The sequence below is a fragment of the Saccopteryx leptura genome, chromosome 4 (assembly GCF_036850995.1).
Source record: "Saccopteryx leptura isolate mSacLep1 chromosome 4, mSacLep1_pri_phased_curated, whole genome shotgun sequence".
NCBI lineage: Eukaryota > Metazoa > Chordata > Mammalia > Chiroptera > Emballonuridae > Saccopteryx > Saccopteryx leptura.
In genome coordinates this window covers 111,508,835-111,523,601 of record NC_089506.1, presented here as the reverse complement: position 1 = coordinate 111,523,601, position 14,767 = coordinate 111,508,835, and the positions used below count along the sequence as shown (strand labels likewise).

Below are 14,767 nucleotides of genomic sequence, written 5' to 3'. Positions count from 1 at the left end.
TGACGAGTCTGTAGAGGCTATACGGGATAGCTACCTAAGGAGCCCTAAAAAATCTGTGCGTGAGCCCACATCGAACTGCACTGAATAGGTATGAAACTGGGAGAGTTTTCCTTTTATTTGGTGTAAATTTTACATTTCTATCATCTTTTGTTGCTTTCCTGTGACCAGTCAAAAGTGCACCATGACTTTACGGACACACTGTAGAGTCTCAGGCAGCAACCAACAACTACTTGGGGATCCTCAAAATGCGCCAAGCATTATTTCCTAGATCCTCTAGCATGACATTGACACAGAATCAGAGTGAGGAGGGATCATTTCTTGAGAGATGAACTCAGATTTTAAATGTAATAAAATACAGCTTTGTGCAAACTCTCCCTTACCTGAACTTTTAACTGAAAAGATTACGTATAGAGAGCCTTGTTTTGTATTCTCTAAACAGAACTCTGATCTTAATCCCCGCATGCTAATGCCCAGGTTCAGTTTAATTTTTCATTTAAATTGCTTCCTCCTTAATGACAGTGCTTTTTTCTTTCAACCTTTTATTTGACATATTTCCAGGCTTACTAAAACTTTGAAGGACTAAGACAAAGAATTCCCACATACCCGTTACCCACATTCCCCAAATATTAACATTGATCTCATCTGACATTTACTTTATTATTATTATCTCTTTCTAAGTATGTTGGTGTGTGTGTGTATATATATATATATTTTTTGTATTTTGTGTATTTTGTATGTATACATATGCTTTTTGCCACTTAAAAATTATTTGCAGATATGTTATTCCCTTACCCCTTAATACATACTTTGGTGTTTGTTTCATAAGAACAAGAACATTCCATTACATAACAGCTTGATTATTAAATCAGGAAATTAAAATTAAGTCTATTGCTATTATACAGAATATATTCAGATTTTTTTTTTTAAGTGAGAGGTGGGAAGGCAGAGACAGACTTCTACATGCGCCCTGACGGGGATCCACCCGGCAGGCCCCCGGGCTGCTGCTTTGTTGCTCAGCAACTGAGCTATTTTAGCACCTGAGGTGAGGCCTTGGAGCCATCCTCAGTGCCTGGGGCCAACTTGCTTGAACCATTCGAGCCATGGCTGCAGGAGGTAAAGGGAAAGGGAGAAAGAAAGGAGAGGGTGGGGTGGAGAAGCAGATGTTCACTTCTCCTGTGTGCCCTGACCAGGAATTGAACATGGGACATCCACACACCGAGCTGATGCTCTACCACTGAGCCAACTGGCCAGGGCAGATTTTCTTAATTGTCTCAATAATGTCTTCTGCAGCAAAAAAAAAAAAAAAAAAATCCCAGATAACACTCTTGTATTTAGTTGTCCTCTTTCTTTACTCTCATTCGATATGGAATATTTCTTTAATCTTCCTTTATGTTTTATGACATTAATATTTTTTATGAGCACAGGCCAATAATTCTTTAGAATGACCCTCCTTTGGGCTTTCTGGTGTTTTCTTATGACTAGATTCAGAAAAACCACAGAGGTGATGCTGTGTCCTCCTCAGTGCCCTGTATCAGCAGATTTATCTGTCCCATTCCTAGTCAGATTAACTTGGGTCACTTTTTTAAAGTGGGTCTGCAAGCTTTCTCTGCTGGAAAATTGTTAGTCTCTTTGTAATTAATAAAACCTCATAAATTATTTGAGATTGTGTAAATATCCTATTGCTTCTAAACTTTTGCCCACTCATTTAGCATTCTCTGATGATTCTTCCTGACTCAGTCATTAGTATGATGATTAATTGCTGATTTTCTAATTCCACCATTTTCTTTTTTTTTTTTTTTTTACTTCTTTATTTTATTTTATTATTTTTTTTCTTTTTTACAGGGACAGAGAGAGAGTCAGATAGAGGGACAGATAGGGACAGACAGACAGGAACGGAGAGAGACGAGAAGCATCAATCATCAGTTTTACGTTGCGACACCATAGTTGTTCATTGATTGCTTTCCCACATGTGCTATGATCGCGGGCCTTCAGCAGACTGAGCAACCCCCCGCTCGAGCCAGTGACCTTGGGTCCATGCTAGCATGCTAGTGAGGTTTTTTGCTAAAGCCAGATGAGCCCACGCTCAAGCTGGCTATCCTGGGGTCTCGAACCTGGGTCCTTCCGCATCCCAGTCCGACGCTCTATCCACTGCGCCACTGCCTGGTCTCAAGCCTAATTCCACCATTCTTTCTACATTTATTAGTTGACTTCCTATGGTCAGAGGGAACTTTCCCTTCTTCCTTATTTATTTATTTACTTTAGTTAGTGTGGACTCATGGACTCCATTCAGTGGGTTACAATCCTTTGCTATCATTATTTATTTTGGTGCTCAAATTTTTCTAGACTTGGTCAGTGGAAGTCCCTTCAGCTTCATTTTGACATGTTCCATTATTCTTTTAGCACTTTATTACTTTCTGACACACAAAGAATTCCCAGGCTCATCTTATAGTTTCTCTGGTTGAGCCCTAGAACCAGTCATTTCTATAAGGAATGACAGTGCCTTTGCTTTTAAGGAATTTTGAGAAATTCCTTAAAAGTGACTGTGACACTTTTGTTAATTGGTAGTGAATCCCGATGAGTTTCCCATGGTTATAGTCTATCTATTCAGATAGCACAAGATGGCGGCCTATTTTGGAAGTCAGATGAAAATAAATGTTTTGGGTGTCCATCTTACATCCAACTTAACACTGGTTTACAGTTGTATCTCTCTTTCTAACATTCATTTTTTAAAATGAATGGTTTCATAATATTTTCCTGATTATAAAAATAGATAATCATGTTAAATTTGAATATATGCAAACATGTATGTTTACATGTACATGTAAATATATGATTATTTCAAGTCTTTTTCTCTATATATATGTGTGTGTATGTGTTTGTATGTTCCTGCATGCCTTAGTCTGTCTATAGTTTTATAAAATTAGAATTATATAGTATATACACACACACACACATAGAGAGAGAGAGAAGTCTAGAATGTTGTTCATCAAATATGGACAGTGTTTATTTCTAGTTTATAAGGCTGAGGAAGATTTATTTTTAAATTTATCTAATATCTCTTTTCATTTATACCTTTTTTCAATAATTTAAGTATAAATTTTAGTGGATTAAATACATTCACATTATTGTGGAACCATTCCCACCCGTCATCTCTGGAATTTTCCACCTTCCTCAACTGAAACTGTGCCCACTGAACACTAACTCTCCATTCCCATCTGCACCCTAGTCCCTGGCAGCTGCCACTCTACTTTCTGTCTCTGTGAATTCGACTACTCTAGGCCCATCACTTAAGTAGTTAATCTTTTTTTTAGGATAAAAAAGAGAAACAAATTAAGCCTCACATCCCCTTCTCCCAAAAAGATAACCATGGAAATAGCTCAAGTTCAAAGACCAGTGTTGAACTGGTAGTAAAGAGAGCATCCCTAGGCAAAGCATGGCGCTTCATAGTTCTGCTGGCTTTCCTAGGGCCCGTCCACCTGATCCCATCCTTGTGCTGTGAGGACACCTGCAGCATGGACCAGGTGGCCCTCGGTTGCAGGGCACATTCCAAGGCCACACTTCAGGAGAGGTAACTGGGTATTTTCTAAGCACTTTAACTGTGTAATCCCTTGTGCAGGTGTGTGTTATATGCATTTATCAGTTTTCATGTGGGGCAATTGAAAATGTTTGATGAGGGCCTTACTTTTTTGATGCCATTGATGACATTCTGGTCATTTAAGGGGACATGAGTTTGGCAAGAATTAACTAAGTCTCTCAGGGTTACTAAATTCCAATGCAACATTTTTTGTACCTTAAACTCAATTTTCCTTTTGTCTTATATTCATGATTTTGACACTTCTGTCATCTGCAAGTAATTTTTAACATGTCAAGTACTCATAAAATTTTAGAACAGCCTTCATATTCAGTAAGACCCCGGAAAGCGCATGTTTAGACATCATATTAAGTATATCTATATTGATTAAAAGTAGGCATATCAGTTCAGGTTTAAAGTAAATGAGGAATTCAATGTATTGCATTAAAGCAAGTGTATAACAACTAGAATTCTGACTTAGTAAATTACTGTTCCATCCAAAAAATTTAAAAGTATAGTTACAATTTAGCTTTGTAGTGGTGCTTTCTTCTCCCTACAGACCACTTACAGATCTTTTGAACGTGTGTTCAGAAATGCAGATCCAGTGGGGGAGACGGTGCCAGCTTTCTTCGGGTCCCTTTCCCGGTCCATCTGTGGCGAGTTTTCGGACGCCTGGCCTCTGATGCAGAATCCCATTTGTGGTGATGGCATCTCTTTTTGTGACTCTTATCCCGAACTCACTGGAGAAGACATTCATTCTCTCAGTCCTGAAGACGAATCACTGGATTCAAACAGCAGTCAGTATTTGGTTGGGAGCGCTGTTCCAGGGCAAGCTCCTTCCGAAGACTTTACAGTAACTACTGATTTGTTTAGATACAACTCAGAGACAGAACCAGTGCTAGTGCAGGATGACTCCCTGCTTGAAGCCCGCTCCATCAAGCGAGCGTGATATCAGTACCCCGACCACTCAGATGTCCCTCCAGGTAAGGCGAGAATGATGGCAGCGGGGACGTGGCCCTGACTTTGGAAGATCTTAGGGAGTGGAGTTCTGTTCCTACCACAATGTGTGGGGGAGACTGACGGGAGGTTTTTCATGAAAAATATATTTTCAATGAAATTTCAGGAGTTTTCTTTAGCTAACGGCTAATGTATAAGGTTGTAAAGGGCAGCTGCGGTTTTTAATTCTTTGTAAATCCAACTACAGTTGACTCTTGAGCATCACGAGACTTAGGGGCACAAAACCTCTGCACAGTGGAAAATCCAAGTAGAACCTTTGACTCTCCAAATCTTAACTACTGACATAGAGCAAGCAAACAAGATTTACAGTTGTTTATATGAAAAATAATATAATTAATAAATATAAATAATGATAAACTTTGTGTTTCTGTACTCACCACTGTAAACCTACTTTTACTTACCGCTGTATTGACCAGAAGCCTTATAGATAACATAAAAGGTAGGTTAACACATATTTTGTACGTTATATGGATTATATACTGTATTCTTACAATAAAATGAGAGAAAACATTAATAAAATCATAAGGAAGAGAAAATATATTTACAATACTATACATATGTCTTTTTAGAAATCCACATATTAGCTAACTCAGTTCAAACCTGTGTTGTCCAAGAGTCGACGCTACTTAGCACAGTGCCCCAGGCTCCATTCCTGATGGGGAGAGAAGACGTAGTCATGGGAGCATTTTGTAAACAATTCCTTACCTTCGTGTGTGTGTGTGTGTGTGTGTGTGTGTGTGTGGTGTGTGTGTGTGTGGTGTGTGTGTGTGTGTGAGTGACAGAGACAGACAGCGAGAAGGACAGACAGGGACAGACAGGAAGGGAGAGAGATGAGAAGCATCAGTTCTTTGTTGTGGCACCTTAGTTGTTCATTGATTGCTTTCTCATATGTGCATGGACTGGGGGACTACAGCACTTACCTTCATTTTTCCCTGTAATATTCTAATGCCCTATACATCAAGGCACTTCATTTAGTGTGAACTTCATGGGAATTTAGATCTCCTAAAGCTATGCTTTTCCTTCCTCTCTCGTACTGTTTTGTTGTTGTTGTTTTGAGAAAGACAGGGAGAGAGACAGGAACATCAGTCTGTCCCTGTTTATGCCCTGACCGGGGATTGACCAGCAACCTCTGGGCTCTGGGACAAAGCTCCAACCAACCAAGCTATCTGACCAGGGTTTAATTTTTATTGATTTTTAGAGAGACAGAGAGGGGAAGGAGAAGGGAAGTATTTGTTGCACTTAGTCGTGCATTCTTTGGTTGCTTCCCGTGTGTGCCCTGACCCGGATCAAACCTGCAACCTTGCTGTTTCGGGATGATGCTCTTAACGGACTGAGCTAACCGGCCCCGGCCAACTATTGTTTTCTTGATTACTCTGCTTTGACTGGCTGACAAATTTGGTTGGAAATTGATTGTCCATTGTGATCAGAGACTAAGTATAACATAAGAGCATTCTAGATAAAAGGCTTTAAAATAAGGTTGGGGGAGCTGGTGACTGCAGGCCAGTGGGTCTTCTGGCATGCCACTGGACTGGAGGCCAGGAAGCTCTCTGGGACTCGTAGGCAAGGATGTGGCCTTTGCTGAGTTTGACTTCATGTTTATAAATATTTCCTTAATGTCAGCACCTACCTATATTGTTGGCATACATTCTTCTGAAAGGGTGACGCCAGCCTTGGGTATAAGGGCGGAGTCACAGAGCAGCAAGTCTCCCAGGCTCCACGAGACCAGCGTTGCTCTCATGGCACTGACCAGTGGGGGCCTGGGCACTAAGGCGGCACTCAGACATGCTGCCTGTGCTCGTTGTCTACTTATCTAGGAAACAAGCCAATATTAACATGGAGAGGAACATGTGTTCCTTTTAAGAATAGTTCATGGCCCTGACTGGGTGGTTCAGTGGTTAGAGTGTTGTTGTAGCACCCCTGTGGTCGTGGGCTCGATCCCCAGTCAGGTCATGTAGGAGAAGCAACCAATAAGTGCACAACTAAGTGGAACAATGACTTGATGCCTCTCTCTCTCTCTCTCCTCCTCTGTCAATTACTTGAAAAAATTAAAAGAGCCCTGGCTGACTTTCTCAGTGGATAGATTCTCCTGGCACACTGAGGTCACAGGAATTCCCGGGTCCATCTCCAGTCAGGGCAGGTGCTAGAAGCAATCAGTTTTTGCACAACTACCGTATTTTTTACTCCATAAAATGCACCTGACCATAAGACACATCTAGGGTTTTAAGGAGGAAAATAAGAAAAAAACATATTCTGAACCAAATGGCGCGTTAAAATATTTAATAAAATACCATATTTTTTGCTCCATAAGATGCAGGGGCATTTTCTCCTCCACTTTTTTTGGAAAAAAATGTGTCTTACCCTGGCTGGTTGGCTCAGTGGTAGAGCGCTGGCCCGGTGTGTGATTCCGGCAACAGGAGAAGCGCCCATCTGCTTCTCCACCCTTCCCTTTCTCCTTCCTCTCTATCTCTCTCTTCTCCTCCTGCAGCCAAGGCTCTATTGGAGCAAAGTTGGCTCGGTGCTGAGGACGGCTCCATGGCCTCCACCTCAGGTGCTAGTATGGCTCCAGCTGCAACAAAGCAACATCCCAGATGGGCAGAGCATCACCCCCTGGTGGGCATGCTGGGTGGATCCCAGTCGGATGCATGCGGAAGTCTCTCTGACTGCCTCCCCACTTCTAACTTCGAAAAAATACAAAAGAAAAAAAGTGTCTTATGGAGTGAAAAATATAATATGTGGAAGAACCATTTGATGCTTCTCTCCCTTCCTCTCTCTCTCTCTCAAATCGGTGGCAAAATTTCAACATAGTACATATGTTGTATAAATTTGCAGAACTTTTCTCTTTAACTACAATAAATTTCTATAGAGAATTTATAGGGAATTCTATACAAAAAAAATTGTTGAGTTTGGAGACGTGTTTCTTAAAAGAAAGGAAATGAAGAAGAGAGAAGTAAAGGGGGGGAAATAAACAAACTTGACAGTTAAAACATAACTCTGTAGCTGGGAAAGATTGTTAACTGACCTTGTTCTTTTGAGCCATCTCATAACTTTTATAATTTTCATGATAATAATAAGAAAAGATTTAAGAGTTAGCCTAACTCCATGTAGGTCTCAAGAATGGCTTGTGGCCCCCAAACCTTCCAGGCTGAGAACTCCCAGCAGCTCAGAGCATGTAACTGTCCCTGACAACAGGTTAGAGATGCGGGAACAGGATGAAGAGGACCTCAGCCCCTTCACAACCAGTCCCAACGTCCCAATCAGATGCCTTGCCAGGTTCTCCAAAGTAAAAGTCTTAGAGCTCCTAAAATTTAATCTGAGTCTCATTTTCATTACAAGATGTTGAAATTTCTTTTATGTCAAGTGAATTGGCACTGATATCAGACTTGCTTGTGTTTCCTTCACAAATATCGATTACATCTTCTCATACATCATTGTTAGGGGAAAGTCTGAGTAACTAGAATAACTGTACTATTGTCAGTAACTAGAATCACCACTCATCTTAATTTTGTAGCTTGTCCCCAATTTTGTGATGAAATTCTAAGACTAAGGAATGAACCATCTTGATACCAAGTCATATAACCAACTCATTCTCTACCTTTTCTATTCATGTTGTTGGTGAGGTGGACATATGGCTGATAAACACTATGATCTCAGGTGCATGAATGTCAAAATTTAGAAACATGTCATATATATGAGTGGTATATAATAGACATTAATTCTCTTTCAAAGAGCATTCTTAAGGTGACTATGATCTGCATAAAGTTATTTTCAATACAAGTTATTATGGAAAGTTATAATTACACATAACATGAATAAGAAAGTGTTATAGTCAAGTTGCACAATATAATTTATTAATGAAAGGTTTTTTATTAGCATTCCAAGATGTGTTATCATATAATGATTACATAATTTTAGTAAATCTATATAAGACATTCTGAATTTAGAGGAAAAATTGTTAAAATGTAAATTGTTGGCCCTGGCCGGTTGGCTCAGTGGTAGAGCGTCGGCCTGGCGTGCAGGAGTCCCAGGTTCGATTCCCGGCCAGGGCACACAGGAGAAGCGCCCATCTGCTTCTCCATCCCTCCCCCTCTCCTTCCTCTCTGTCTCTCTCTTCCCCTCCTGCAGCCGAGGCTCCATTGGAGCAAAAGATGGCCCGGGCGCTGGGGATGGCTCCTTGGCCTCTGCCCCAGGCGCTAGAGTGGCTCTGGTCGCGGCAGAGCGACGCCCCGGAGGGGCAGAGCATCGCTCCCTGGTGGGCAGAGCATCGCCCCTGGTGGGCGTGCCGGGTGGATCCCGGTCGGGCGCATGCGGGAGTCTGTCTGACTGCCTCCCCATTTCCAGCTTCAGAAAAATACAAAAAAAAAAATGTAAATTGTTTTTATGTTCACCCTAAAATTAAAATCAGCAAATACTATTTTGAGCCCATTCTAAGACCTTTTTCCAGATTCTGAGAAGCATTTTCTCTGGTTGCATTTACTAAATGTGCGAAACTTAGTGACTGAAGCTTAATTTTCAGAAGAAAACAGGATATAGCAGCAATTGTACATTTTGGGAAATCAACCCTCTTTTTTTATTTCAAGTCAGCCAAATATTTAACTCGATTAGTTCTGTTTGTTTCCAATCCTTTAGATTCCAACAAGCAATTCAGATTTCTCTCTGCAGGCTAATTTCCCAAGGTGGAGAATATATTTACTTCTCATTTAAAAAAAATTTATTTCAGCAGCTTATTATTATGAATCAAAGTGAGGTCATGGCTAGGCAGCTTGGCTACCTGTAATGGGTTCATTTGTAATTCAGGGAAACACTGGATTCTGTTTAGATGTGTGAGGGCAGTGAGAGCCAGCAGAATAGCCTTTTTTTTAAGTGACTAATTTATTTTAAATAAAACTTTAAGTTCCTCCACAGGCATTCATTTATATAAATATTTTCAGTTAACATCTCTTCACTTCCTCCCCAGATTTATGGAGATATACTGACATATAACATTGTATAAGTTGAAGATCTACAATGTGATTTGCTATATGTATATGTTTCGACATGTATAACAGCACTTTCGTCTTTACTTGGTGTGAAGCTCAGATTTCGACTGCAGGATGTATTTGTTTCCAATAAACGTATTTTTACATAGTAGTTTTCTTGTGAGCGGTTTAAGACCACCCAGAATGTGATGATGAGATTATAGTTCAAGACAAAGAGAAGAGGCGTCAGGGCCTTCTAATGTCTGTGTGACTTCATCCTACCCTCCCCAAAGGGAACGAAGATATCTGAGTCTGAACTTACGGGAGAAGCTCTTCTTGGTGTTGTTTCTAAACCAACATTTTAAGTCAACATAAAACAATGAAAGTAATAGTAGAAAAGATATGAAATGACCTGGGGTCCAGCTTTTTAATCTGTTAAAACCTCTGTTTTATTTTTGCAAAATGAATCTAATTTGCTGCCTATAGTAGTATCAATGTGGTTATCATAATATCTGATTGACAAAACTATCTCTGATTATGAAGAGTATATCAGCAGTTTCTATTTTCGGATACTCTCCTTAAACCTGGGGGGGGGGGGAATCCTTTTTATAAACTTTTCTAATATGTCACCAATGCCAAATCAGTGATACATAAGTTAATGGAGAGTCAGTGCACACCCTGAAGGTTTACTCCCAGCAAGGTGCCATTGGTGGTGCTTCTTCCCTCCAGAGGTGAGATCACTGCCCTTTGGTAACAAGGACAAATCTCAGGGCTCTACTTTGCGAAGGCCGTTGACCCTATGGAGATTGTGAATACTGTATTCCAAGGAGATCATTATAAGGGAAATATTATTCCCAAACTATTTCTAAACTTTCTCCAGTAGTTTTTTTGTGGCTATTTTTTTTTAAATTCAGTGAGAGGAGGGGAGGTAGAGTCAGGCTGCTGCATGTGCCCTGTCCAGGATCCACCCAGCAAGCCCACTAGAGGGTGATGCTCTGCCCATCCGGATTATTGCTCCATTGCTCAGCAAATGAGCTTTTCTTAGTGCCTGAGGTGGAAGCCATGGAGCCATCCTCAGCGTCCGGAGCCAACTCGCTCCAATGAGCTATGGCTGCAAGAGAGGAAGAAAGAGAAGAGAGAAGAAAGAGGGGGAGGAGTAGAGAAGCAGAGGGGCATTTCTCCTGTGTGCCCTGACGGGGAATCAAACCTGAGACATCCACATACCGGGCCAACACTCTACCACTGAGCCACCAACCAGGGTCAGCTCTCTTCAGTAGTTTAATGTATATTTTAAATTCAAAGACGAAGAGTGGCACTTTTCATTAATCATCTTTGTTCTTTTAAATTAGGGTCCAATGGCTCATAGATCTTTACCCACGAAGCAGGCATCCCCAAACTACGGCCCGCGGGCAGTTTGTGGCCCCCTGAGGCCATTTATCCGGCCCTCCGCCGCACTTCCAGAAGGGGCACCTCTTTCATTGGTGGTCAGTGAGAGGAGCATTGTATGTGGTGGCCCTCCAACCGTCTGAGGGACAGTGAACTGGCCCCTTGTGTAAAAAGTTTGGGGACCCCTGGAAAGATGCAGCACAGAAACAGCTTTCAGTGTTTAAATGAGGTTGAAAATCAGCAGCAGATTGTTAGTTAATATGTTTTGTTTACTGTGGGTGACAATATCATCTTTTAAATACTTTTTGCAAATATTAACAATGAGTTATGGAATTTTTATTTTATCCTCAGAATAATAAGTATCTGAATATTTGAACACCATTACATGAGCTGCTTGACTGTGATTTAATTCACATGTAATACTAGTAAAAGTTATGTATATTAATTTTTTTTGCAATTACAGTTTCACAGTTTTAACTTGTAAGGTGTGATCTTTTAAAGCTCTCCTTCTGTTGCTGTTTTAGGGAGCTTACCGGACTCGGCTCTTTCTGGAACAGACACGCACATTTGGAACCCAGGGGCACGCACTCCGTTTGCGCTTACGGACTGAACAGTCTGGACCTTGCTTGGCTTCTGGGGGAAGAAAATAAATCTGAACTATACTGATAGCTGTTTAAGCCATTCAACCAGTTGCTTCTGAGCCAGACCAGCTGTAAGCTGAAACCTCAAGGAATAACAAGAAAAACTGCAGGCGCTCACGATGCTTTGCATCTCTCCCAAACAAGAAGCTTCTATGCTGCAAACACGACTTCAAAGACTGACGCGCTGCACTGGCAGCCTATGAGACTGCGGCCTTAATAAGAACCAGAAATACAGTCATGCTTATTTTCATGGTGAACGTGGTTTTACAAGACTGAAGACCCAGAGTATAAATTTTCATCTTGTATTTTCTTCCAAAAATAATTTCACATGGCCGATTACCCTACTAAGAGTCAGTTAGATTATTTACCTTAGTTTTTATATAGATTGGTTTCAAAAGTGGGTGTTTCCATTTGAGGAAAGTCACTTTTTTGTTATCTAAGCTAATTTGTTTAGTTAGGAGATTAGAATTGACTTTGTACTGTCTGCCTAAACCTTGGGTTTATTAAATGAAGTCAATTTGCCTAACTAGAAATTAAAGGAAAGCAAGTCTTTTAAAGAATTGACACGTCTAATCTCAGCCACTGTCTCCCAAACATCTACTGGCCGGAGCTAGTAAGGAGGGGACTGAGCTAGAAAGTGCGTGATGACAGGGCCGCCCATCACCCTGAGTCTAAAACCACTTAATACACACAGTCTAGTACTTGCACACAAAGATGAGCATATTTCTGTGAAAATCAGTTGATATTGAAGCATCTATCCCTGTGACTGAACTTAGAAGATGCAGAATTTCTCTTCCATAGGAAAATGGTATTTATAAAGATAATGATTTTTTTAATTATTATTTCTCTTATCCTCTCCTCTCCCCCTTCCTCTGGCAACAACAATTTGTTCTCTGTATCTGTGAGCTCAGTTTGGGGGTGTTTTTTATTTTGCATATCATACTAAGGGATTTAGAAATTACAGTATATCAGCGTTCCTTATGACTGAAACGTGTTACTGAGGGACAGCCTTATGAGACTATGTGTTAGAGCCAGGGACAAAGCAGTTTGCCAGCAGCCTTTTGGTGAACAGCCTGTAACTGCTGTGCTGTAGTCTGACCAAGGTGCTACAGTGTTTCCTCCGACCTGTCAGCGTAGTCAGCACAGTGACACCCCGTCTTAGCCGGACAGTGCTGACGAGGAGCTTGCCGCTCGGCTGGGGCGCCTCCCCGGCCCTGCTTACCAAGGCGTGTGTGCACTACACAGATCTCTGGGGCTGAGACAGAGATGAACCCAGTTCACTCACTGACTTGGCGTGGCTCATTTCTCTTCATCTTTATGGCCTGGAGAGGAGTTAATTGAGCAGGATTTATTTTTTTCCTACTTGAACCTTCATGATTAGATCCAGCCTTTGCCTTTTAGCTGACTGCATTAGCTCTGTTCCATTTGCACTTAACACAGAAAGAGACCTTTGAACTTCAGTGTGTGAGAGTGCACTAGAATACTTTGCTTCAAAATTACCTCATGCAAATCAGTCTCTTACCTAAACTGAATATTTAAACTGAACCTTAAAAATCTGCCTTTCCATGGACATTTTTATCTTCTCACTTATTACCCCATACTTTTCTGTTTTGGCAAGACGTTAGTCTTGCCAAAACAGAAAACAAGCCCTCCTCCTGTGGCTGGACATTTTCTATCATGGGTTCAGGTTGTGATATGTGCGTGTTAGCTTGCCTGGGCTCAGTCATGTTCATGACCGTTCCCCTAGCCCACATAGGAAATTAGAGTGTCTCCTTTAACACACTATCTTTTGTGTCTATCAAGTGCCCTGTCATAATTGATTGATTCTACTTTTTTTTTTTTTTTTAGCATAATCCAATTGTTCTTAAACCTTGGTATCCACTGACTCTTATGAGAACTGCCTTTAGGAAACTCAGGTGAAGTATTTATGATTTGATCACAAGATGTCTATGAAATGCAAGTAGACTGGCCTTCCTATAACTCACATGTGTGTGCCATTGTTTGCAACCTGATCATTTTTGTTTTAGCAGAGGGATGATCAGAGTAAGCCAGGGTTGTGCTCATTTATGTAAACTGAATATATTCTCCATATGTAGAGCCCTTATTAACTTTAAAGACAAACACTTGACAAGAATGAAACTTTGGCCAAAAACCTTGAAACATCACTTTTGATCAGTAGAGAAATACTTAGGGTCAAAAGTTGACCTGGTTTCATACTGCGTTTGAAAAATCCTGGGTGGTTTTTATCAAGACAAAGACTTTTAGCCCCACCTACTATAGAAATATGCAATGTTATATGCCATACTCGGTAAACACTTGAAAGCACCTATTTTGCATTTGACATGGTTGGAATACCCAGCACTCAGATCAACTCAGCTGCTAGGTAGGGTGCCAATGGCAGGAAATTGGGAGTGCACAATCATCATGTTTGATGCTGCAGCAACTCATTGACGAGAGTGAGACAAGGATTTGTTGAAAAGCAACCACATAAAGGCATGGGTTCTCTAATTTTGTGTAGATGGACTATATTTTTCAATGATATTTTTTTTACTTTAGGTAAAGTGTAAATATTGCTGTTACCTAGGTTAAGCACTACTTACTGTCTATGCTAGTAAAAAGAAGAAGAAAAACATCATTGGTTTAAGGCAGTCAGTTTGACTCAAGTTAGATTAAACTGTTACTGTTTTGCATACTGGAATTTTCTTATATGAATAGTTTTGTAATACCTTTTTTATTTGTGAATAAAATTGTTACCTGGTATTCTTATTTGTATGTCCAGTAAGAAAGCAGTGTGTGGTGTGAATGCACACCATCTTACTGCCCGTGTGAGGGTCCGACTGATTCCTGGTCTTCCCAGTATAATCCTTGCTAGTGATCTGGCTATATTTCCAAGGCCTGTCAAGCAACTGACAATGCTGAGTCATTTGAGAAGCTTTGGTGTCAAGATTTTATTATGATCTCTCCGCCCCCTCCCCATTTTATAACACAGAGAGGGAAGGAGCTAGAGAGGTTTTATGTTCACTCTTTGTGGAGGTGACAGCGCATCTCCTGCCGGGGAGTGGGCCACAGAGAGACAGAAACTTCCACGGAGCAACGCTGGTTACCTTAAAGGCTGCCTTTTCCCTTCTGAGCTTCCTACCTTCCTTCTTGCTCAATCCCTTTATTCCTTCTTCCCTTCTCTCCCCTTAGGAAGCTAA

General features: G+C 40.8%; 1 protein-coding gene across 2 annotated transcripts in view; it reads left to right on the top strand.

The window, feature by feature from the left end:
• TNFRSF19 (TNF receptor superfamily member 19) overlaps positions 1-14,322 on the top strand; it is a 112,420-nt gene extending 98,098 nt beyond the window's left edge. For both annotated transcript variants that reach the window (XM_066380997.1, XM_066380999.1), the window contains exons 8-10: positions 3,466-3,568; positions 4,163-4,554; positions 11,454-14,322. In XM_066380997.1, the coding sequence (XP_066237094.1) occupies positions 3,466-3,568; positions 4,163-4,520 (461 nt within the window). In that variant the 3' untranslated portion in view covers positions 4,521-4,554; positions 11,454-14,322. The remainder of the gene's footprint in view (positions 1-3,465; positions 3,569-4,162; positions 4,555-11,453) is intronic.
• Positions 14,323-14,767: the final 445 nt, after the last annotated feature.